This window comes from Pongo abelii, chromosome 5 (genome assembly GCF_028885655.2).
Source record: "Pongo abelii isolate AG06213 chromosome 5, NHGRI_mPonAbe1-v2.0_pri, whole genome shotgun sequence".
In the NCBI taxonomy this organism is placed as follows: Eukaryota; Metazoa; Chordata; class Mammalia; order Primates; family Hominidae; genus Pongo; species Pongo abelii.
This window is the reverse complement of record NC_071990.2, coordinates 153,892,487-153,916,354: the sequence shown is the minus strand read 5'-3', so window position 1 is coordinate 153,916,354 and position 23,868 is coordinate 153,892,487. Positions and strand designations below refer to the sequence as shown.

At 38.3% G+C, this 23,868-nt stretch overlaps 1 protein-coding gene across 5 annotated transcripts in view; it reads left to right on the top strand.

The window, feature by feature from the left end:
* Window positions 1–23,868, top strand: part of SYNE1 (spectrin repeat containing nuclear envelope protein 1) — a 512,392-nt gene that overhangs the window by 363,848 nt on the left and 124,676 nt on the right. For 3 of the 5 annotated variants that reach the window (XM_054558331.2, XM_054558330.2, XM_054558328.2), the window contains 7 exons: window positions 338–469; window positions 1,485–1,594; window positions 7,462–7,618; window positions 12,897–13,028; window positions 13,895–14,050; window positions 14,547–14,756; window positions 20,047–20,148. In XM_054558331.2, coding sequence (XP_054414306.2) covers window positions 338–469; window positions 1,485–1,594; window positions 7,462–7,618; window positions 12,897–13,028; window positions 13,895–14,050; window positions 14,547–14,756; window positions 20,047–20,148 — 999 coding nt within the window. Of the gene's footprint in view, window positions 1–334; window positions 470–1,484; window positions 1,595–7,461; window positions 7,619–12,896; window positions 13,029–13,894; window positions 14,051–14,546; window positions 14,757–20,046; window positions 20,149–23,868 lie in introns of all 5 variants that reach the window. The other 2 variants (XM_054558332.2, XM_054558329.2) reach the window with 1 other exon arrangement.

Here is a 23,868-nt window from a genome sequence, read left to right as displayed (position 1 = left end):
AAACAAACTCATCAAGGGATCTCGAGTTATGTTTTTGTGGAAAAAAATTCTGGAATATCTGATGACCACATTGGTCAGCTAAAAGACTAACCTCTAAATACATGGGTTTCCCCTCAAACAGTTCCATGTGTGATTATCTGTTTGTTGTTCTTGCTCCTGCAAATGCCATAACTTAGCTGGGTTTTGTGTTACTGTTTTTTTAAAAAAATGTGATTTCACATCCCAATGGAGCCACTTTGGTATCATTCCATAGATCACACCAAAGTAGCCTTCTCTCCCCTTTGGTTAAGGTTTTCCGGTGTGTAGCATGACTTGATTTCTGCCTCGTTAAAAGCAGGGAACAGCACAGGAGAAGGAGGAGAGCGATGTTGACCTAACAGCCACGCAGAGCCCCGGCGTCCAGGAATGGCTGGCCCAAGCTCGCACCACGTGGACCCAGCAGCGGCAGAGCAGTCTCCAGCAACAAAAAGTAAAGTGTTTCCTACCTCTCTCTAGCTTGCAGATCTGCCCAGGGAAGAACCTGAGAGGCATATTTCAGAAGGACAGACAAGTTGCTTCTGTACTAAAGACAGAGTGTCTCTTTATCTTCTCTTTGAATGAAGCAAGATGTGGGTGTTTCAATGTATTGACTCATGACCACTGGGATGATTGGTCATTTGAAAATCCAGTCTTTAAGAAAAGCTTGTGTTTAGGTTTCCAAATAGTGTAACACGGCTCTCATCTTCTTTACCAGAGATACCTATTCTGTTTTCAGATTTGCCCTCTGAATCTATTTAATTTTAATATAAATCTCAGGAAAGCCTTTTGAGGTTTGGTGAAAGTATAAGTTGCATGTTTGTTATTTTTTTTTAATGAATGCAGTTTGTATTTTTACTTTCAAGTAGATGCTGTTACAAAATAGGATTGCTAATTGTTGCCTAGTGAAACAAATGAACTTTGATAAATAAGAATGATTTCTCATTGGTACCTTAACTATATGTAAAAAGCATATTCGAATATTTTATTTTCTCAAATAACAAGAGCATTTATGATAAATAATGAAGAATTAAAGCCAAATCTATCGATAACCTAATTTTTCAAGTAAGTGAACTTAAAAAGCCACTTTTCCCAAGGATCTATCCTTTTAGCATGACAATATTGATTTTGAAAAATGAGAGTACATTTTTTACCACTTGAGGGCACTATTGCCCGGCAAAATTTTCTTTTCCCATTGGTTTTTTTGTTTGTTTGTTTGTTTTTGTTTTTTTTTGTTTTTTTTTTTACCCCCCAGATTTTTCAGAGGTATCCTGTATCAAAGCAAAAGAACACTACAGAGTACTTTGGAGACACATTTGAATATTTACATAAACCACACGCTTTATGCAATGTGCAGACTTAAAAGCTCACTACCAAAGTTCTCTGAGAATTTTATAGCTAGAACTATGATTGTAGGCAATAATCATAAAGTAACAAATGTGTTTGCATTTGTCCTTTCCCTTGAGCAGGAGTTAGAACAGGAATTAGCTGAGCAGAAGAGTCTCCTTCGCTCAGTAGCCAGTCGTGGAGAGGAGATTCTAATTCAACATTCGGCGGCAGAGACTTCTGGTGACGCTGGGTATGTTTCAAAATGCTTCAATTTTCTCTTCATTGTGTTTCGCTGACATTTGAAGAAAAGTAAACATCTCACTCAAAATTTTATTTTAAACATTTTCTGCAAAATTTAGTCATCTCATTTTTGGTTTAGGGTAGTAAATGTACCTGCGTTTTGAACATTTTGTTGCATTGCCTGAGCAGAGTGCCTGTAGTAATCTTACTTGTTTGCCCTCCTTTCAGTGTACGCAGCCTATCAGTCCAAAGATGCTCGTGAGTTCATCTTTTTAATCAAATAAGAAATGCATTATGAGATACATGATGTTTCTAATTGAATGATTATATCTAACTGGAGAGCATTCGCTCTATAAGAGCTTATCTTGCCCTAACAACATTCTAAAAAATAAATGCATGGGCCCATTAAATATTTTGAAATCTTGGTGTGGAGTGAGGACTTTCAAAGTCTTCTACACAGAAGAGTCAAGAAAAATTAAGGGAGTTGGAGAATTTTCAAGTTGAAGACTTTTATTTAAAAGGTCACAGAGGAATTGCAGCAGTGTGGAAGCACCACTATATTTTGAGGCGGGTCTGAGTTTTATTCTAGTGCCACAAATGTCACTTTGGAAGAGTCACTCAACTGTGAGCCTCCTCTGTAGAATTTAGAATAATAATCCACTAATGTCATCACAAAAGTTCTGTGATAATTATAAATGTCAACTGAGAAGATATACGGGAAAACCTTCTTTGAAATCTAAAACATAAAAAAAAAAGTTTTTATGCAACCTCTGTGTTTATGTATTACTAAAAGTTGTAATTTGGTAGTATCCTTTGGCAAATAACTTTGACTCCATTTCCCATTTCTGAATATTCATTTTTTAGGGGAAGTAACATAAAGGAGGAAATATGTATTATGAAGATGGTTTTGGAAATATTATTTGTAATACCAAATAATTAAAAAGGCATAAGTGCTCACTAGTATAAAAAAGTTGAAGAAAATTTTATACATATATAATCTTAACCAAAAGTGATGTAACCGTATCAAAAAATATATGTATGATGCTAAATAAAAGTGTGATATAAAGTTGAAAGTAGAGTATGTGTGTAGATAAGAACTAGAATAGACCGTCGATAATAAAAAAAACATTTTAGAGATGGATGACATAGGAATTAAAAATTTTTTTGCAGTTTAATCAATGCTGACATATGACATCAATGCTGACTATGTACAGTCTGTTACATATACACACACATATATACATATATATGAATTCTGAGGGCAAATGATAGGAGAATAAACAAACTAAAATGCAATTGCAGCAGATATATTGTGACAAAATATGTAGGAAATAGGAAGGCATTCAAGAAAAGGAAAACAAAACAAAAATCTGTGAAAGTTTTGACATGGCTAATAAATATCAATATAAAAAAATAGGAATGAATAGTATTATGGCATCTATAGACAGGGATTGACTTTAAATAACCCTAAAACTGTAAAAATTGCCTTAAAAATATAAAGGAGTTTAAAAACTGTCTGTTGTGTATCATGCTTAAAGATGCTGATAAGACCATGAATATGTGTCTGTAATAAACCCAAAATGAGACTGTTTCTTTCATGTTGATTGAGCCGAGACTTGCCTTCACGTTACATTCCTACCTGTTTCCAGCTCCTCTAAAATGTTTACTTATCTTGCATAGTTTTCTGAATATTTTTGCCAAACAAATATTTTGACAAAGAACCCATCCAGCATTGCTTCCTCTCCGTATGTATCATCACTAAAGGAGTGGAAGGGATCTTCTGCAACTTTGTTACCATATATATTTTTTTATTTCCTTGGCCTTTAGCTTTGGAAAGGACCTAAATGAAATACAAACAATTGTAAGTTGCTCTTTCAAATATAAAAAATATTTTAAAAAAAACTTGCAGTGCAGTACTGGCTTTCTAATATAAGACTCACTTTAAAGACTACTTATAAATTCTTTAACTTTTATACAAATTTTTAAGAAACTTCACCTTTATATGCAGTTGATAACAGCTCAGCCTGTTTTCGAGCCTTTGGGTACCAGGCAAACAATTAACCATAAATTAATGATATCTACATTCCAAAGTAAATATGTATGTATATGTATATAAACCTTGCTAGGAAAAAGCCTGATATTCAGCCCTTAACTTGCTAGCTGCTTTTCTAAGACTATAAATGTGACTTGGTTTGTGTAAGGAAACCTCTGTGGGAAGGGCATGACCTACTTTATAGAGTCACACATTTGCCGTATAAGGAATAAGTACTATGTTACTTGTAGAGGATTGATGGAGGATGCCTTCCAAGATTACTAAGGAAAAACAACTGGAAATTTGTTGATGTAAATATAAAAGGAAAGAAGAATAATTTTCATGGGGAACAAAAGGCTATGTTTTAAAAAGTTTGCTACTGGTGTTGTACATGTGTCAATGATTAAATGTAAGACTGTAAATATTAAATATTCCTCTGGTTTTATTACAAATTTTTATGTAAATACAAATGAATTAAAAGTGCTATACTGTAGGCTATTACCACAAAAGAAAAAAGCAATAAAGAAATTTAACCTCATAGGAACTTCAAAGCTTTTAAAAAATAATTTTTAGAAAATAGAAAAATTCAGATACTAATATTATAGACACTCAACTAAAGGTATCAATTATGTTTTGGCATTTTTTTCACTTGCCATTATTTTTTGAGATATATTCATGTTGAGATATAGATCTAGTTCTTCATTTTAACTGTTTAATAGTATTTTATTTTGTGAACATAATTTATTCACCCATTTTCTTATTGCTGGATATTTGCACTATTGCCATTGCCATTATTATTATTGTTACTATTGCTTTTTTTTTTTTTTCTGAGACAGAGTCTTGCTCCATTGCCCAGGCTGGAGTGCAGTGATACGAACTCGGCTCACTGCAACCTCTGCCTCCCGGGTACAAGTGATTCTCCTGCCTTAGCCTCTCAAGTAGCTGGGATTACAGATGCCCATCACTATGCTTGGCTAATTGTGTTTTCAGTAGAGATGGGGTTTCACCATGTTGGCCAGGCTGGTCTTGAACTCCTGACCTAAGTGATCCACCCACCTTGGCTTCCCAGAGTGCTGTGTTTACAGGTGTGAGCCACCACGCCCAGCCCTAAGATTGCTGCTTTTAGCATTGTTTAAATTAACTTCCTACATGTCTCTCAGATGGGAAAGATTCTCTGCATTATATCCTAGGAGTGGAATCCCTGCATCACAGATTTTAAGAGTTTTATTTTTCTTGAGACAGGGTCTCACTCCGTCACCCAGGCTGGAGTGCAGTGGTGTGATTATAGCTTACTGCAGCTTTGAACTCCCAGGCTCAAATGATTTTCTTGCCTTAGCCTCCAAAGTAGCTGGGACTACCGGCATGTACCACCATGCCTGGCTAATTTTTAAATTTTTTTTTTGTAGAGACAGGGTCTGGCTATGTGGCCCAGGCTGGGCTCAAACTCCTGGGCTCAAGTGATCCTCTTGCCTCAGATTCCCAAAGTGCTGGGATTACAGGTGTGAGCCACTGTGCCTGGCCAGTTTACAGAAATTTTAAGTCTTATTTCTAGAGACTTATCTAAAGATGCTGTTGTGTTTACATTTATTCTAAGAATAATTGGCTTTGGGGTACCATAGAGTATTATCCTGCCAACACACTTGTTATTCTTTTTTTTTACTTGAGCAAAAGGCCGTGCATCAAAATATTAATTAATATCTAGTATTCCTTTTAGATGACACGGTTTTAGTTAGGACTTCAAAGGTCCTGAAAAATGAAGATCCGTGGAAATTCAGCCACCCTAGGTTGTTCCTGTTTTCATCTTTTTTTTTTTTTTTTTTTTTTGTGTTGGAGTCTTGCTCTGTCACCAAGAAGAGTACAGTGGTGCAATCTCAGCTCACCACAACATCTGCTTCCTGGGTTCAAGTGATTCTCCTGCCTCAGCCCCCCGAGTAGCTGGGACAACAGGTGTGCGCCACCACGCCCGGCTAATTTTTGTATTTTTAGTAGAGATGAGGTTTCACCATGTTGCCCAGGCTGGTCTTGAACTCGTGATCTCAGGTGATCTACCTGCCTCGGCCTCCCAAAGTGCTGGGCATGAGCCACCACACCTGGCCCATTTTCATCATTATTAACCCCCATTTATTGAGTGGCCATTATTTCCCAGATAGGGTTATAGGCCTTATGCAATGTATTCTCTTTCATTCTCATAATTGTGCAAGGTAGATACTATCTTCATTTTAAAGATGAGAAGATTGAGGCACAGAGAAGTGAAACAAATTACCCCAGTGTCACAAATAATGTGCTAGAGGGAGGGTCATAATCCAGGTCTGTCTCACTCTAAAAGTCAAACTCGGCTAGCCATGGTGGCTCACGCCTGAGATCCACAAATTTGGGAGGCTGAGGCAGGAGGATCACCTGAGTTTAGGAGTTCCATACCAGCCTGGGAAACATAGTGAGACCCTGTCTCTACAAAGAATTAAAAAAAAAATATTAGCCAGGTCTGGTGGTGCATACCAGACTTGGGAGGCTACTTGGGAGGCTGAGGTGGGAGGATTGCATGAGCCCAGCAGTTTGAGTGTACAGTGAGCTGTGATCACATGAGTCCACACCAGCTTGGGTGACAGAGTGAAACCCTGTCTCAAAAATAAATAAATAAATAAATAAATAAGAGCCATACCAATCTCAGATGTCACATTGCTGCCTACCTTTAAGGATGACGCTGCAGGGTCTTCCTCCCATATCTCTCTGCACTATCCCTCCGTGTCCTGTACTACCTTCCCAGGCCCTATACGATCCTTCCTATGTCCTGCACTACCTTCCCACGCCCTGTACTATTTCTCCATGCCCTATACTACCTTCCCAGGTCCTGTATGATCATTCCTGTGTCCTATACTACCTTCCCAGGCCCTGTACTATCTTTCCGTGTCCTATACTACCTTCCCAGGCCCTGTACTATCTTTCCGTGTCCTGTAGTACCTTCCCAGGCCCTGTACTATCTTTCCGTGTCCTATACTACCTTCCCAGGCCCTGTACTATCTTTCCGTGTCCTATACTACCTTCCCAGGCCCTGTACTATCTTTCCGTATCCTGTACTACCTTCCCAGGTCCTGTACTATCTTTCCGTGTCCTATACTACCTTCCCAGGCCCTGTACTATCTTTCCGTGTCCTATACTACCTTCCCAGGCCCTGTACTGTCTTTCCGTGTCCTGTACTACCTTCCCAGGCCCTGTACTATCCCTCCGTGCCCTGTACTACGTTCCCAGGTCCTGTATTATCCCTCAGGGTCCTGTACTACCTTCTCAGGTCCTGTCCTATCTCTCCATGTCCTATACTTCCTTCCCAGGCCCTGTACTATCCCTCCATGCCCTGTGCTACCTTCCCAGGTCCTGTACGGTCCTTCCTGTGTCCTGTACAACCTTTCCAGGCCCTGTACTATTTCTCTGTGTCCTGTTGTACCCTCCTGTGTCCTGCACTGCCCTCCTGTGTCCTGTATTTTCTCTGGACTCATAATCGTAACTCTCCCTAGACTAACACATTTTTAAGGTTTTGAACTAACTTTTCTGCTATTTGTCAAAGGATACTAGTCTGTCATCATGCTATAATTTTTTATTCCAAATGTTACAATTATTTTTATTCAATGCATTTTTAAGTATCCCTTCTGCACATGGTTCAGTTTATCAATGAGTAGGAATATAGTTGCCTTATGATTGGCCTAAACATTTTTGTTATTTTTAAAGCGTAAGCTAATAACTAAGGTAATCTTATTTCATTTGAGAAGCCAGGTCTGGTACACACAATAAGTTACCTGTCTTATCACTTTTTCGAGCACATTGTAAACTTAGATTATTTATTCTTCTAATAGCGAAAAACCTGATGTGTTATCCCAGGAGTTGGGGATGGAAGGGGAGAAATCATCCGCTGAAGACCAGATGAGAATGAAATGGGAAAGCCTACATCAAGAATTTAGTACCAAACAGAAACTACTACAGAATGTTCTGGAACAGGAACAAGAGCAAGTGGTATCAAATATTTTACATTATATATTAATTAATATAAAAGATGTAGAGTTTATGCTGAGGGATTATAAATGTGCAATCAACTTAATTTTCATGATCAATTTCAAACTAAGACATGACACCAATTTTTCACTCTACATTTTTCTTAACAAGTCTATTTCACATTTCCCTTCATAATTATATATTTATATGTGAAAATTTATTTGATTTATAGACTGTTTTCCCTCATAGATGATTAATATCTGATTCCTTATTAGCCTAAACCATTACATTTTAAGTGCCCTCTTTTTGTGTGTGTTTTGCAAACTTGAAAAAGTAAGGATGGAAATCAAGGATATGCACATCTAGGACAGAAGGATTTCCACAAATCTGGAACTCAATTGTGAGGCCATCTTATTTTCCATTGCCACTTCCAGTATTTAATAATTTCAGGAGATCTTAATGAGAAACATATTGGGACGTTGGTGGGTCTAGGGCAGAGAAGTGAAGCCAGTGGTCAGCTGGAATAGTTACGGACCCATCTGCGAGGCTGGTTCCTGGGAGGGATACTGTGTGCTGTCAGGCTTGGTTCCACTGGGCATGCCAAATCCAAGGGAATTGAAGACAGCAACAGATGGTTCCAGGTAATGGCTATTACTTCACTCTAAGCAGAAGCCAGAGAACAACTGGAAGTCAGAGGACTTAGAAAGTTAGAGGGCAAATGAGGGAGTCAGGAACACAAGCCAGCCTGGGATGCCTACCATAGCTGTGGCCCAGAGGAATTCTTCAGATACAAGACTAGTCCCTTGTCCTTGGCCAGCAGCGTCCATCTAGGCTCATTCCAAGTCAGCAGTATTATCGGAGTGAATTCTAAAACCTTTCCTGTTGGTCTGCGGAAGCTGCTGTTCTCTCTGCTCTGGCCAGAACTAGCTTAGGGGCTGGGAGAGGCTAAACCGGAAGCAAAGGGTGTCAATAACTGCAGTGAACTGGAGGAGGGAAAGGCTGGAGCTGAGAAAGTAGGCACTAGAAAGCAGGCGCAACCTGCCAGAGTTAAATGGAAGGAGATGGTCTAAAGCAGGGCTCCCCAACTCCCGGGCTGCAGACAGGTATGGGTCCGTGGCCTGTTAGGAACTGGACCCCACAGCAAGAGGTGAGAGGCAGGCAGGTGAGCATTACTGCCTGAGCTCTGCCTCTTGGTTAGAACAGTGGCAGTGCTAGATGCTCGTAGAAATGTGAACCCTATTGTGAAATGTGAATGTGAGTGATCTAGGTTGCATACTTCTAATACGAATTTAGTGCCTGATGATCTGAGGTGGAACAGTTTCATCCTGAAACCATCTCTCCCACCCCCGAGAAACCAACCCCTGGTGCCAAAAAGGTTGGGGATCGCTGGTCTGAAGGTCATGAGGTGTCCTGTCATCTGTGGATAGCCACGCATACGTCTCTCCAGAGCCATGCTTTCTGTTCTGTTTTTATAAAAGCACATGCTTTTGTGAATTTTCTGCCCCCTCACTTTCCCTCTCTGGCCAGGAGGCTTCTTTACCTCTGTCTGCAGAAATAGCCACCAGCTCTGCCCTGGGAAACTTAAAGCACTGTATTCCTGGAAGCAGTTGTCCCAGAATCATATCCACCCTGGCAAATGGTGCCCTATACTTTTTGCGTGGACCTCCTCCCTGTGTTTTAATTCATCCTTCCTCAAATCCCTGATAAAATGTCCTCCAGACTCATAGCTCAAATTCCTTGTTCCTGATACAGATCTTCTGGACTTGACTGCTAGCTCTCTCTTCATGTTCTAGTATCCCTCCAATCCTTTGAATAGGAGAGGTATGTACAGTTCTGAATCAGGGACTGCAGTCTTTTTTGACTATCTTAAGTTAGAGAAATCTACGATATTTCTAGATTCTGTGCTTGCTTATTATTCTCCATTCATAAAGCACCTGTGTGATTCATCCGGCATCTGCAGACCTCCTGGAGGTCTCATCCATTACCCGCTTTGATCTTCAAGGGCTGCTTTTGCTCTCAGTTGGAGCTGACACTCCAGTGTCCTCCATGCTGTGCTTACTGAACAAACCTTGCCCTGCTACCACTGACATTCCACAATACCTGGACTGTTCAAGTTTAGGTTCATGTTGTGCCTCCCTTGCCTTTGGATTAGAAATAAAAGCATTGAATGTTCTTTTTTAATGACATTTTTGCATTTGAGTGCTTTGTTTCAGCGATCACTGATCATTTGTACGAAGTGCCTCATCGGTTGTTTTCCTCTCTGTGGTGTGACAAGGTGAAGGAATAGGGAGGGAAGAAGCAATTTAGCTGTCAGTTTCCAGGCAGAAAGGGAGTGATCATATAATGAGTACATTTTAAGTTCTAGGTGTTAACATCGCTAATAACGTTGTGGTAAGGCCAATATTATCTCTACTTTGTAGACCCGGAAACGGAGGCTTAGAGAGGCTGGATAATTTCTGAGGGTCTTGGGACTAAGAAGAGGTGAATCTGGAATCAGGAAGCCGATCTCTCTGTTACCTAAGTCCCTCCTCTTTCTTACTACCTTAATGGCAATTTTGTGTCCTAGAAATACTACTTTCATATGTAAAAACAGGCACATTTTGGCCTGAAGTTCACTAGGTCAAAGGGCACTAACCTCTTAGAGCAATTTTTCTTAATCTGTTTACTTCCAATGTATTTAGTGCTTCCATGCACAACAACCTACTTGGCTTCAGGGTGAAATACAGCTCCTGCTTCTGGGAACCTATAATCCAAATAAGGAAATAGCACATACATTTCTAAAAAAAATTAGGCAACTATGACAGGATCCATAAGCAGGAATTCAAAGGAAACAAAGGTTAAGAAAAAATAGTCAAAAGTTGCTATGATCGGCATGGAAATTAAAGTAGTAGATTTTAAGGGGGTGCTGGGTGGAGGATATCCCAGCTGCAATGGGGAATGGGCTTGGCATATTTACAGGATCATGAGTAGTCAGCCTGAAAGGTGAGGAGGTATTTTGAAAAGTCAAAAGAGACTGATGGCCGGGCCCGGTGGCTCACACCTGTAATACCAACACTTTGGGAGGCTGAGGTTGGTGGATCACATGAGGTCAGGAGTTCAAGACCAGCCTGGCCAACATGGGGAAACCCCGTCTCTACTGAAAATACAAAAATTAGCTTCACATAGTGGTGCACACCTGTAATCCCAGCTATTCGGGAGGCTGAGACAGGAGAATCACTTGAACCCAGGAGACAGAGGTTGCAGTGTGCCAAGATCGCACCACTACACCCCAGCCTGGGCAACAGAGCAAGACTCCATCTCAAAAAAAAAAAAGAAGTAAAAAAAAGAAAAAAAGAAAAAAAAAGGAGACTGAGTTGGATTGAAAACATGGTCAAAAGTTTGAATGCTATACCGTATCATTGCCCTTATTGGGGAGCCATATGTATACCTAAAAGAGTTTAGGGGAAATAGGGTTAATAATGAAAGCAAAGAGATCAGTCTAGGTCTTGCATTTAGGATGGATTATTTCACTATAGTTACTGCTAAAACCAAGAAGAAAAATTGAGAGGAAAGCTGTGATAAGATTTTTTTATGATTGCTAATAACTTTATTTAGTCAATTTTAAGAAAAATTATTATTTTGAAAAACTACATATATGCATTATAATAATTCGCATAATGCAGCCAAGTACAAAGATGAAAATGAAAAAGAACAATTGTAACAATTCCCATATTCTGTAAATCAATTTAATCTTTAAATTCCTCAGTGCTCATAACCAATCCTTTTAGCATATCTTTTTAATTCCTAAATTTTTAATTTTGATCCAGCTCTCAGGTATTAATTCCATTGTCAAGTAATTTTTTTCAAGAAAACTCAGGTTCTATCATGTTTGGGAACATCAGCTAGTTGCCTCTATATTTGATGGACATTTTTCTGTCATACTTTTATCCCTTCAGAATTTGTATTTATATCTGTTTTTCTCTTCTGGCATTGAATGAAGCTTTAGAAAAATCTAACATCAGTCTACTATTTTTCCCCTTATTTATTTTTTGTTGTTATTCTCTGTATGGATGCCAGAAGAATTATTTAGTTTTCTTTAAGTTTCAACAGCTTATCTAGGCTATGTCTGATGTTGAGTGTTCTGCTATCATATTTTTCCTATAACACAATGTACTTTTTTTATATTTAAGAATCAAGGTTTGCTTTTTTATTAATTTTAGGGAATTTTTTGGTATGATTTAGATGTATTTTATGCTATATTTATTATATCTCTGCTTCAGGGACATCAATTATCCTTGTGTTAGATCATCTTTTTTCTATACCTATTGACTTATTTTTAGTTGTACCAATCTTTGCTTTTTTTAAATTTGGATTCACTTTTCATCTGATTATTGCAAGATTTTTCTCTATGCCAGTGATTCCATTTTCAGCAATGTCTGTTCTCATCCTTTCTGTTTCTAATTTATTTATGTCTTAATGTCATTTATTTCATAAAATTTGCAAGCCACCTTTTAATTTAATTTTCTTTTTTTATAATGTCATCTTTTGTGTGTTTTGAAACAGGGTCTCCCTCTGTTGCCCATGCTGGAGTGCAGTGGTGTGATCTCAGCTCACTGCAATTTCTGCCTCTGGTTCAAGTGATTCTCGTGCCTCAGTCACCTGAATTGCTGGGATTATAGGCGTATGCCACCACACCTGGCTAATTTTTGTATTTTTAGTAGAGACAGGGTTTCACCATGTTGGCCAGGCCGGTCTTGAACTCCTGGCCTCAAATGATCTGCCCACCTGAGCCTCCCAGAGTGCTATGATTACAGGCATGAGCCATCGTGGGTGGCCTGCTTTATTTTATTTGTATATAATATTTGTACATATTTCTGGTGTACAGTGTGATGTTTGGATACATGTATACAGTGTGTAATGATCAAGTCGGGGTAATTAGCAGACTCATCATCTCAAACATTTATCACTTCTTTTTGGTAGAGACATTCAAAATCCTCTCTTCTAGCTATTGAGATATACAATATGTTATAGTTAATTATATTTGACCTCCTGTGTAATAGAACACCAGAACTTATTCCTTCTATCTGTCAGACATTTTTTTCCACTGCTTAAAAAAAAAAATCCATCCATGGAAACATTGCCATTGATGCATCTGGCCACTGTGTTCAGTGGACATGGCATGTTGTAGAAGTTATATTTCTCTAGAAGAAATTTTCATATGGACAGTTTTTTCAGCATCTATTTCAGTGTGCATTTCCAAATGAGAATACTGGGACATAATGCATATGCTCTTCAACAAGCTGCCTTTGTTTGCCTACAGCTTTATAGCAGACCAAATCGACTGTTGTCTGGTGTGCCACTGTACAAAGGGGATGTGCCGACCCAAGATAAATCTGCAGTTACATCTTTGCTGGATGGACTGAACCAAGCCTTTGAGGAGGTTTCATCCCAGGTAAGGCTGTGTTATCAGTGTGTTTGGCTTGGTTTATAAGAGTGTTGTTTTGCTTGTATTGATTTGCCTGGCATCTGTGAGACTGTTCCATCTACCCCTGAGCATGAGACCCAACGCTAGTGATAAGTGCCGAAACAGAGATCACTGGACCCTGGAGTCCCATCCTATTTATTTATTTATTTTTGAGACCGAGTCTCACTCTGTCACCCAGGCTGGAGTGCAGTGGTGTAATCTTGGCTCACTGCAACCTCCGCCTCCTGGGTTCAAGTGATTCTCCTGTCTCACCCTCCCGAATAGCTGGGACTACAGGTGTGTGCCACCACATCTGGCTGATTTTTTTAATTTTTTTTATTTTTAGTGAGGACGGGGTTTCACCATGTTAGCCAGGATGGTCTCGATCTCCTGACCTCGTGATCCGCCCGCCTCAGCCTCCCAAAGTGCTGGGATTACAGGCGCGAGCCACCGCTCCTGGCCCCATCCTGTTTCTTGTTTTTTATTTTATTCTATTTTATTTTTTTCAGAGTCTTGCACTGTCACCCAGGCTAGAGTGCAGTAGCATGATCTCAGCTCACTGCAACCTCCACCTCCTGGGTTCAAGTGATTCTCATGCTTCAGCTTCCTAAGAAGCTGGGACTACAGGCACATGCCACCACGCCTGGCAAATTTTTGTATTTTTTAGTATAGATGGGGTTTTGCCCTATTGGCCAGGCCAGTCTTGAACTCCTGACCTCAAGTGATCCGTCTGCCTTGGGCTACCAAAGTGCTCAGATTACAGGTGTGAACACTGTGCCGGCACCATCCTGATATTTTTCCTGGATTTTCAAAACACTGAAATTGATTATTTGACCCTGTTTTGTGTTTCCCAGAGTGGAGGGGCAAAGAGGCAGAGTATACACTTGGAGCAGAAGTTGTATGATGGGGTCTCAGCCACCTCTACTTGGTTGGATGACGTTGAAGAACGTTTATTTGTTGCCACAGCACTTTTACCAGAAGAAACAGAGACTTGTCTCTTCAACCAAGAGGTAAGTTTAGCAGTTCATGCCTGTGTGTGTATAACATTACAAAGCACTTGTCATTTTGATGGGATAATTAATTTTATGCATAAAGTCAAACATAAAACAATTCTAATAATGCAGAACATAATTGCTTAAATGCAGAATATTTATAGTTTGCATTTTCATTCTTTGTCTTGTGTAAGTAAGAGGGAAAAATGGGAAACTCTTTGTAGAAACACTGTTATGTATCACAAATCTTCCAAATGTGAAACACATGCTTAAAAAACTACCAAATTCCTAAATAGCACTTTACATTGCTCATTATTACTAGTGAATGAGGTAAAGTCTCTAAGAGCAACTTCCTGAAATGTATAGAAGTATTTGAAAGAGGTTCCAGTTGTCTTAGGTCTGATTATTACTAAGCAGCCAGAGAGATTTAGTTGACTTTCTATGAGAAAATAACATGATTTGCATATCAATTCATGTATCTAAACACTGAAAAATGCCCTTTTATCACCTCTAGAATCTTGCCAAAGACATTAAGGAAATGTCTGAAGAAATGGATAAGAACAAAAACTTGTTTTCCCAAGCTTTTCCAGAGAATGGTGATAATCGAGATGTTATTGAAGATACTTTGGGTTGTCTTTTGGGCAGGTTATCCTTGCTAGACTCAGTAGTGAATCAACGATGTCATCAGATGAAAGAAAGGCTTCAGCAAATACTAAATTTCCAGGTAAGTAAGACATTATCAAAGGATACTTGACCGTTCTCTAGGTATTCAATAATAGTCAGTCACGAGTCTGTGTTACAAACCTGGTTGTTGTTTTTTTAAATGCATAATGAAGAACAAGAGCATTGTAGAAAATGAAGGGGGTTGAATTAAAGGATTAGAAGCTAAAGATTTTTTGCTCCTAGAAATGGAAGGTTGAGAAAACCACCCACTTCAAACTAGGACTAAATAGAATTATAAATTCAATCAATAAAAGTCAAATTTATGGATCATTATAATTATAATTTTTAGTTGCTAATACCGGCGTTTAAACACATTGTGAAAGAATATGCAGAAAATGGCCAGGCACAGTGGCTCATGCCTATGATCCCAGCACTTTGGGAGGCCAAGGCAGGTAAATCATTTGAGGTCAGGAGTTTGAGACCAGCTTGGCCAACATAATGCAAACCATCTCTACTAAAAATACAAAAATTAGCAGGGTGTGGTGGTGCAGGCCTGTAATCCCAGCTACTTGGAGGCTGAGGCAGGAGGATCGCTTGAACCCGGGAGGCAGAGGTAGCAGTGAACCGAGATTGCACCACTGCACTCCAGCCTAGGCGACAGAGCAAGACTCTGTCTCAAAAAAAAAAAAAAAAAAAAAGAGTACGCAGAAAGTGTTGGAATATAGAAAGGGCCATAGACTGTAGTACCTAAGAGTCTTTGAAAGTGGCTGTGGTCTAATTACTTCTACCTGTGTTAAAATGTAGTACCTTACTTTCCAATCCTAACTCCTCAGACCTACTGCCTTTTAGCCCCATATTATAATTCTTATTGTGTGCTTAGGAAACCTTTCCTATGATTATATACTGGAACAAATGCAAAAGCTGCTGATAAACTTTTAGTGCTGATTTTTCATTCCTAATAAAAAGCACTCTTTGAGAATACGTAAGTTTTAATTGAATGTTATTTTTAACCAACATGAAAGATTTTATAAAATAGAGACATGTCATTAGGGCCAAGAGTTTGATGTAGAGTTTTGATTTGCAAAAAAAAAAAAAAAAAAAAAATACTATAAATAAATGTAGCATTAGCCGAGAAACATGGAATTTTCATGACATTCATTTAGAGGCACAAATTACCACTGCCTTCTGGTAGTCTACATTCTTAAAACCACAGAGTAAAACTATCACAAACATTTGAGTTTCCCATTTTTTTATTCACAAAATATTTTCTCATATTCATTGTCTTTAATGTTTGCAACATCCTGCAAACATTGTTCTGATAATAATTTTGCAAAGTCAGAACAGTAAAAATTAAACATGTAGTCTCCAAAGCTAACAGTCTGGGTTCAAATTCTGGCTTTGTCACTTACTGCTGTATAACTTTGCAGCTTGACTTCCCTGAACCTTGGTATCCTCAACTATCAAATCATACTCATACTCATATTAATTGCCTCATAGACTGTGGTGAGGATGAAATGAGTTGAGATGTGTTTAAAATACTCTGAACAGTGCCTGATACATAGTAAGCACTCAGCAAGTGTTGTTATTGTTATTAGTGGTAGTATTATAAGAGATATAGGATCTAAAACCAAGAGAAAGATTAAATTACTTCAATGTTACTCAACCATTAAGAACTAGAGCCAGGATTTTACTCAAAGAATATATATATTTTTGTATTTTGTCATATTAGGGTGATCTCAGGGAAGATGGAGAATGTGGGCCTTCATTAGAGTCTCTTAAATTTTATCCAATATCCTTTACCAGTTGATGGTACCACCAGCAACTCAGTCTTGTCCCTGAATCAGTGGTACTGCTATCTAGCAGTCTTCCCTGATAGTTACTGCCCCCAAGATGATCAAGTCAGAATCCCCAAGTGCCTCAGCAGTCCCTTTTGCTCTCATTCCCCATGTCTTTTGTGAATTGCATTTAGTATCTTTAGTACTTTCATACTTTTAAATTTTATTGGTAATTATCACCAGTCACAGTAAAATATGAATTAGGCATGAATGCTCTGGAACTTATTTTGTTTTACGGATCTAAGAGAATCATGGAATTCTCTTTAAATCACGTTCTCTATTTTTCTTCTGCCAACAAGTTTCTATTTGTTGGTGGCCAGCTCACGAACAAAAAGACATTTCAAAATATTTGTGTTCCAATTTAGTTGAGAGAAAGTTTCCAATGTTAACATAATTAAAGGTCAAGTCACAAACCATTTTCTTTTTTGTTTTAACTTTGCACCGAACACCTTGGTATGCTGTCAGTACTCAGCAGTTACTGGAAGGGTATGCCTTCATTCTGCATTTAATCTTTGAGGATTAGCTTTTGCCAGACTGCTAACATTATTCTATACCAAAAAGGCTATTTGGAAGGATGCATAGATGTTATATAGATGTACATTACGTATATAGAATCACAATAAAGTCAATTATAAACTATTTTGTATTTTTAAAAATTTTACCCATGGACGTAACCTCAAATAAATTCACCAAACATGTAATTGTGTATTGTAAATTATTTTAAAAATTGGAAAATGAACGAAAGAATTCTTTAATGAATGAGTGAGGTGGCACAACTGATTTTATTTTATTATTTATTTATTCATTTATTTTGAGACAGAGTTTTGCTCTTGTTGCCCAGGCTGGAGTGCAATGGGGAGATCTCAGCTCACTGCAACCTCCGCTTCCCGGGTTCAAACAATTCTTCTGCCTCAGCTTCCCAAGTAGCTAGAACTACAGGCATGCGTGCCATGCCCAGCTAATTTTTGTATTTTTTAGTAGAGATGGGCTTTCACTGTATGTGGGCCAAGCTGGTCTCGAACTCCCAACCTCAGGTCGTCTGCCTGCCTCCACCTCCCAAAGTCCTGGGAATACAGGTGTGAACCACTGTGCCCAGACACAATTGGTTTTAAAGCTTGAAACTTTCTACAAATCTGTTTCTCAATGGCTAGAATCCTGCTCCTTTTTGCCCTGCCAATAATTCCAGTGACTATAAGAAAAAAAAAGTGACGTATTTTAAGTTTGTAATATATGGATACCTTAATCATCCTGTTGTATCACAAGTGTAATAATACAAAAATAGTTCAATGCTTTGCATTTTTATTTTTTAAAAAAGTCAATATCCATGTGATTTACTAGCACCTCTTAAAGTTTTTATTTAGTAATTTTAGAATCAATCATATTCTTTGCTTTACTATCTTCTTGACTAGTCCCTCCCAATAATTAGTCTGACTTCCAGAAATATGAACTCTGTGTTTCCTATCACCTTGAGTAGAACATAGTTAAGAGAGAAAATATGCTATTAAAAGCATAAAAATGGGCCAGGTACGGTGGCTTACGCCTGTAATCCCAGCACTTTGGGAGGCTGAGGCAGGTGGATCCCCTGAGCTCAGGACTTCACGACCAGCCTGGGCAAGACGGTGAAACCCCGTCTCTACTAAAAATACCAAAAATTAGCCAGATGTGGTGGCGCATGCCTATAGTCCCAGCTACTTGGGAGGCTGAGGCAGGAGAATTGCTTGAACCTGGGAGGCTGAGGTTCCAGTGAGCCGAGATCGTGCCACTGCACTCCAGCCTGGGTGACAGAGCAAGACTCTGTCTCAAAACAGAACAAAACAAAACAAAACAAAGCATAAAACTGGCATACAGGAAATCTATATATGCACTCTTCATTTCTAATCCGTGTTATGTTATATATACTTAGCTACTCATTTAGATGAACTGGACGAATGTCAGTATACATACATATGTAGATAATGTAGGCTTCTGTTCAGGTGAATGCAGGACATCTTTTACTAGGCTTAAAAACAGATAAATGTGTGATGGTTTTAATGGCCCACGTGACCTTACTCTGAACACAGTTGAATGATACAGACCTAGTAACTCATATGTAAAACTATTGTTTCTAGGATTTTTCCAGGGCTGTTATTATAATTTCCTATTTAGTTAGCCACTAGACTTGCAGATTGCTTTGAGTTTTCATTAGTGGCAACTATTCTAGTTCTCGTGTTCAGCACTACATTTTCAATTTTATATTTTTTGCTGCATAATGCACCCATTATTTTGCTTTTTAGACCTGGATTTGCATTATAAAACCTTCACATGTTCTTATAGATGTTTTTCTTCCTTGGTACGATTATCTTTCTACTCATTAGCTAGTCAGAATGTTTGCATGTTGGTGATATGTGTGATCAGGCCCTGGTGAAGAGGTCCTTAGTTGAGCTTTAACCTCTGACGAATATACGTTTGCTATTATGAAATAGAACTTATTTGTTGATATTTTAGAGAAAAAATACATTTTTTGGTAATTTTTTTTTTTTTTTTTGAGATAAGGTCACCCGGGCCGGCATGTAGTGGTGTGATCATAGTTCACTGCAACCTCAAACTCCTGAACTCAAGGGATCCTTCCACTTCAGCCTCCCAAGTAAATAGGACTACAGGCATGCCACTGTGTCCACTTATTTTTTTTTTTAAATCTTTTTGTAGAGACCGGGTGCACTTTGTTGCCCAGGCTGGTCTTGAACTCCTGGCCTCAAGTGATCTGCCTCAGGCACCCAAAATTCTGGTATTACAGAGATGAACCACTGCACCTGGCCAAAATTTTTTATAATTTAAATATTCTTCTAATTTATTATTCCCTGTGGAATTAAGTACCAAAGTTCTAATAGTTGTCTCCTTTTTGTACAAATCTAACTCAATATAAATATATTTGGACATTTAAATGAGTAATATTTTTGAACAAAATACCTAACAAGATCTTTTTGTGTTGTCTCTTCACATGTTTTTGGTCACCATGGATAATATTTATTTTCTAAACTTCTGGATGGCTTTTTTAAAGCTTGTGCAAATTTTCCAAAAATAGAAGAAGAAACTGATGGAGGGAGGGAAGGAGAGGAGAGAGCAAAATGGAAATCATATGATTCTTAAGTACCATATTATTTCCCAAATCAGGATAACACCTATAGGTTATTTCCCTAGATAAGAGCCACTAACATAATATTTCTGTGCAATGTTTCACTGTGCTCATTTATTTTGGATGTAATGAGATTAGGGTGACAAGCGTTGCTTTTTACATGTATGGTTCAACTTCATTTGTATTATGTAGAAAATACTTTGGGTAACAGATTCTTAGGAGTCAGTTTTAGCACATAAGTAAATTGTTACCAGGTCCTTTTACCTTCCCATAGCACAGTATTGTTTCTCCTGGAAATTAAATTTCTATGCCTCTATATTATTTCTTAGAATCTGTGTTATATTTACAAGTATTTTGAATTCCCTGTTACACATTTTGAGTTTTCCTGTTGCTTTCCTCCTTAGAATGATCTGAAAGTGCTGTTTACATCACTGGCTGACAACAAATACATCATTCTGCAGAAACTGGCAAATGTGTTTGAACAGCCCGTAGCAGAACAAATAGAGGTATTTATAGCTGCCTTTTCCTAGAAGAGAAAATGCATAGAGGAGATATGACTTACTATGAAATTTTAAATATTCTATGAAAGATTAATGGCTCACAGTAGCACTTTTGTTTGTAGTATTTTTGTTTTTGAGTACTGGGTTTGAATAACATACCAGGTGACATTGACTCTGTTACTTACATCTACACAGAACTAGGAAATGTGAGCTGGGAAAAGGTATCCATGGCAGATGCTGACCTGAAGGAGTTTTCTGCCCAATGATGAGATTAGATATGAACCTCAATGACATAGGGCAGAAAGTCAAACTGTCCTGGGAGAGGTACTGACAAAGCATTATGGATACTCAGACCCTTCTGGCCTCCAGCAGGGGTAGGATTAGGGAAGCTTTGTAGAGGGAAATTTGAACTGAACTTAAGAGTTTGGACACACAACAACAGGAAAGAAAGATATCACGGTAAAGAGGACAGCAAGAATAAAGGCACAAATTGTTAGAGAATTCTGAGCACTTAGGGAAAAACACAGGTAATCCTATTTTAGCTGAATTTAAGATAAATGAAAGTGACTGAGGACAAACAAGATTGGATATGTAAATTTAAGGCAGTTTGTAGGGCCTGTTGAATGTGAGACTTTGGACTTTATTCTATAAACTAGTTACCTGTACACTTTATTTGTTGTATGCCTCATTAGCTAAAAAAAAAAAAAGGAAATAAATATGCAGCATAAATGTATGTATTTTTATTTATTTATAAATTATAAGCAATTTATGTTATAAATCACAATTAAATTCAGCCACATTTATTTTCAATTTTTGTTTGTGTACATGCTACAACCAAAATTGAAAATTAATGTGGTTGAATATAAATGAAAGATGTAGTGTTTCATCCTGGTAAATCATCTTGCACACTTTTGGGTGTTTAGACTCAGCTGGGAGATCCCTGGCCATGGAAAGTTGTAGGGGATGTTTGCAGGTAAAAATGAACGGCAGTTCTAGATCTTGCTTCTGGATAGTTTACATGACAGCACCAGGGTCAGGAAACAGGAGATCCATCATGAGGCTTCGTGTAGCTGTACTGGAGAGAAAGAATGAGAACCCAAACTGGCATGATGGCATGAAAATGCAGAAGATAGAAGAAATGGGAGGGATGTTAGAATATCTCCTGTTTCATAAGCTAAGTAATTATGAGAAGTATGTGTTTTAATAGAATTCTCTGATTTAATTTCAGTGAACTTCCCGGGAATCTATGGATAGACTATAGAGAATAATCTGACATATAATGTGTGTGTGTGTGTGTGTGTGTGTGTGTGTGTGTGTGTGTTAAAGAACACCTCTCAAAATAGTTTGCAAAACTGTGAGTGTGCATTTTTCTTTTTATTTATTTTTAAAAATATATGTGTGTGTGTGTGTGTGTGTGTATATGTATATACGTAAAATAAAATGTATCTATTTTAATATGGAGATAGGGTCTCACTTTGTTTCCCAGGCTGGTCTGGTCTTGAACTCCTGGGCTCAAGCAGTTCTCCCATCTCAGCATCCCAAAGTGTTGGGATTACAGGTGTGAGCCACCGCATCCGGCTGTGCATTTTTCTTGACCATAATTTCATCTGCTTTTTAAAGAGATTTCTTATTTCCCCCCATTAAAAATCTTTTTGTTTTTTTTTTCTTGGCTTATAATGTATGTGTGATTCCAAAAAAGACTGGAGCAACTGTAGTGATGTCTTGCTTTGGATTTCTAATATGAATTATAAGATATGTATGATCACAAGTAATAATTTTTACTAACTTTTGACCAATATAACTGAATGTCACAGATGAAGAAATAACCAATTAGATGTTATTCTTTGAATAAAAGGAATGCAACTAATGAACGTGCTAATTCCATGCCTACCCAACTTGGATTAAAAAGGCAATAACAGCAGAGGGCATGGGGAAGACACACCTCACTTGATATAGTCATCTCTTGAGTCATGCTGTTCCAATCCAGAGCAGTTCTCTTGCCTCATAAACCTGGTGCACAGTTGTCTTCTTGGATCTCCCTTCACCACCATCCTGAGAATCCCTTCATTTCTTCCTATGTTGGATCTTCTCTCTTCTGAATCCCAAGTCTTTCTCTTTACTGCATTGCTTCCTTGTTTGGTTAGTGCATGTCCTTTCTTAGAAAGGGTACGTGATAAGTTTATTTTTCCAGATGTACGTCTGAAAATGTTCTTATACCATGTTCACACTTTATTGATCGCTTTTCTGTTTTTATGTGATCCTTTAGGGTCGTTTGTTGAATATGAATTCTTTTGGAGTTTCAAGGCTTTTTCTCCATTGTTTTCTAGCTCTCAGTGTTGTCTTAAGGAATCTAAAAACATTCTAATTCCCAAAGGTTTCCAGTGTCCTGAAATTTCACAATCACATGCCTTGGGGAGGATCTATTTTTATCCACTAGGCTGGGAGCTCAAGGGGCTCTTCTGATTTGGCAGCTCTCATCTTTCTGTTCTGGAAAATTTTCTAATGATTTATTTAATACGTTTCTTTCCTGCATTTTACCTGTTTTCTTTTCTGGAGAACTCCTTTTTGTCAGATACTCTGGTTCAACCCTTGAATTGTCTTACCAAGAGACCTTTCTCTGTCTTTTTGCTCTGCTTTTTGAGAAACTTCCTCAATTTCAACTCCAGACTCTTATACTGAGTTTGGCATTTCTGCTGTCATGTATTTAATTTTCCCAGAGCTCACTTTGGTTCTCTGAATGATCCTTTTTGTAGTATTTTTTATTTTTTTAATGAATACATTATCGTTTATATCTTTCTGGGTATATTAATTTTTTTTTGTTTGAAGTTCTACTTTTCCTGTGTTTTCCTCCAGCTTGCTTTTATTTGTTTGCTTCTGTTAGTCCCCATCTTTCATGTCATCGAAAGGCATATTGCAATCTTTTGTTGCTTATTCAGGTTTAGGATGGAGGACTAAACAGCTGAAAGGGAACTCTGTGTGGATGGAACATGACAATTTTAAGAGTTCCTGCCGGATGGTCTCTATGGACCATTTATTTGTTAGAGAGTCCTTCTGTCAAATTGTCAGTCCTGTCTTATTGGTGTTTTCAGATATTTTTCCCTCTCCTGTCTGGAGACTAGAGCCCTGACTGCAGCACTTCTTGCCCCAGGGAGAGAAGACTCAGGGGCCCCACATTCAGCATGCAAGAAGCATCCAGTTATTTCATCCCTTGCTTTCAGTCAAGCACTCAAGCTCACAGCTGTGTCCAGTGCCCCTCAGTCTGTTTTACCTTCTCCAGAGAACACACTTTCAGTCTTTTACCCGGGAAGAAAAAGGGACAGTATGGAATAAGGAGGGGCATCTGTGGGTTAACTGTCCTTTAAGCAGCTCTTCATTAACCCTCCTTACTTAGCACCCCAGCTTACTTCACCCAGAGTTCCAGAGATTTCTGTTGCTCTGAAGTGGTGGCGGAGATCCTCCACTGGTTTAGAATTCAGCTTCCCCAGATTTCCTAAGTCAATTATCATGTATTCTTTTGACTTCTAGCTCCCAACATATTGTTGGCATTGTTTTCTTTTCTGTTCCTTTGTCTAGATTTATGGGGAAAAATATGCCAAAAAACAAGCAAACAAAATACTCACTCTGACTGTAGGGGGTTTTCAGGAAAGAGAACATTGGACACATGTGTTTCATCTGCCATCTGGAGTCTTGCTTTTGTCCTCCTTCAGGGGCAACCTCTGTTGCCCT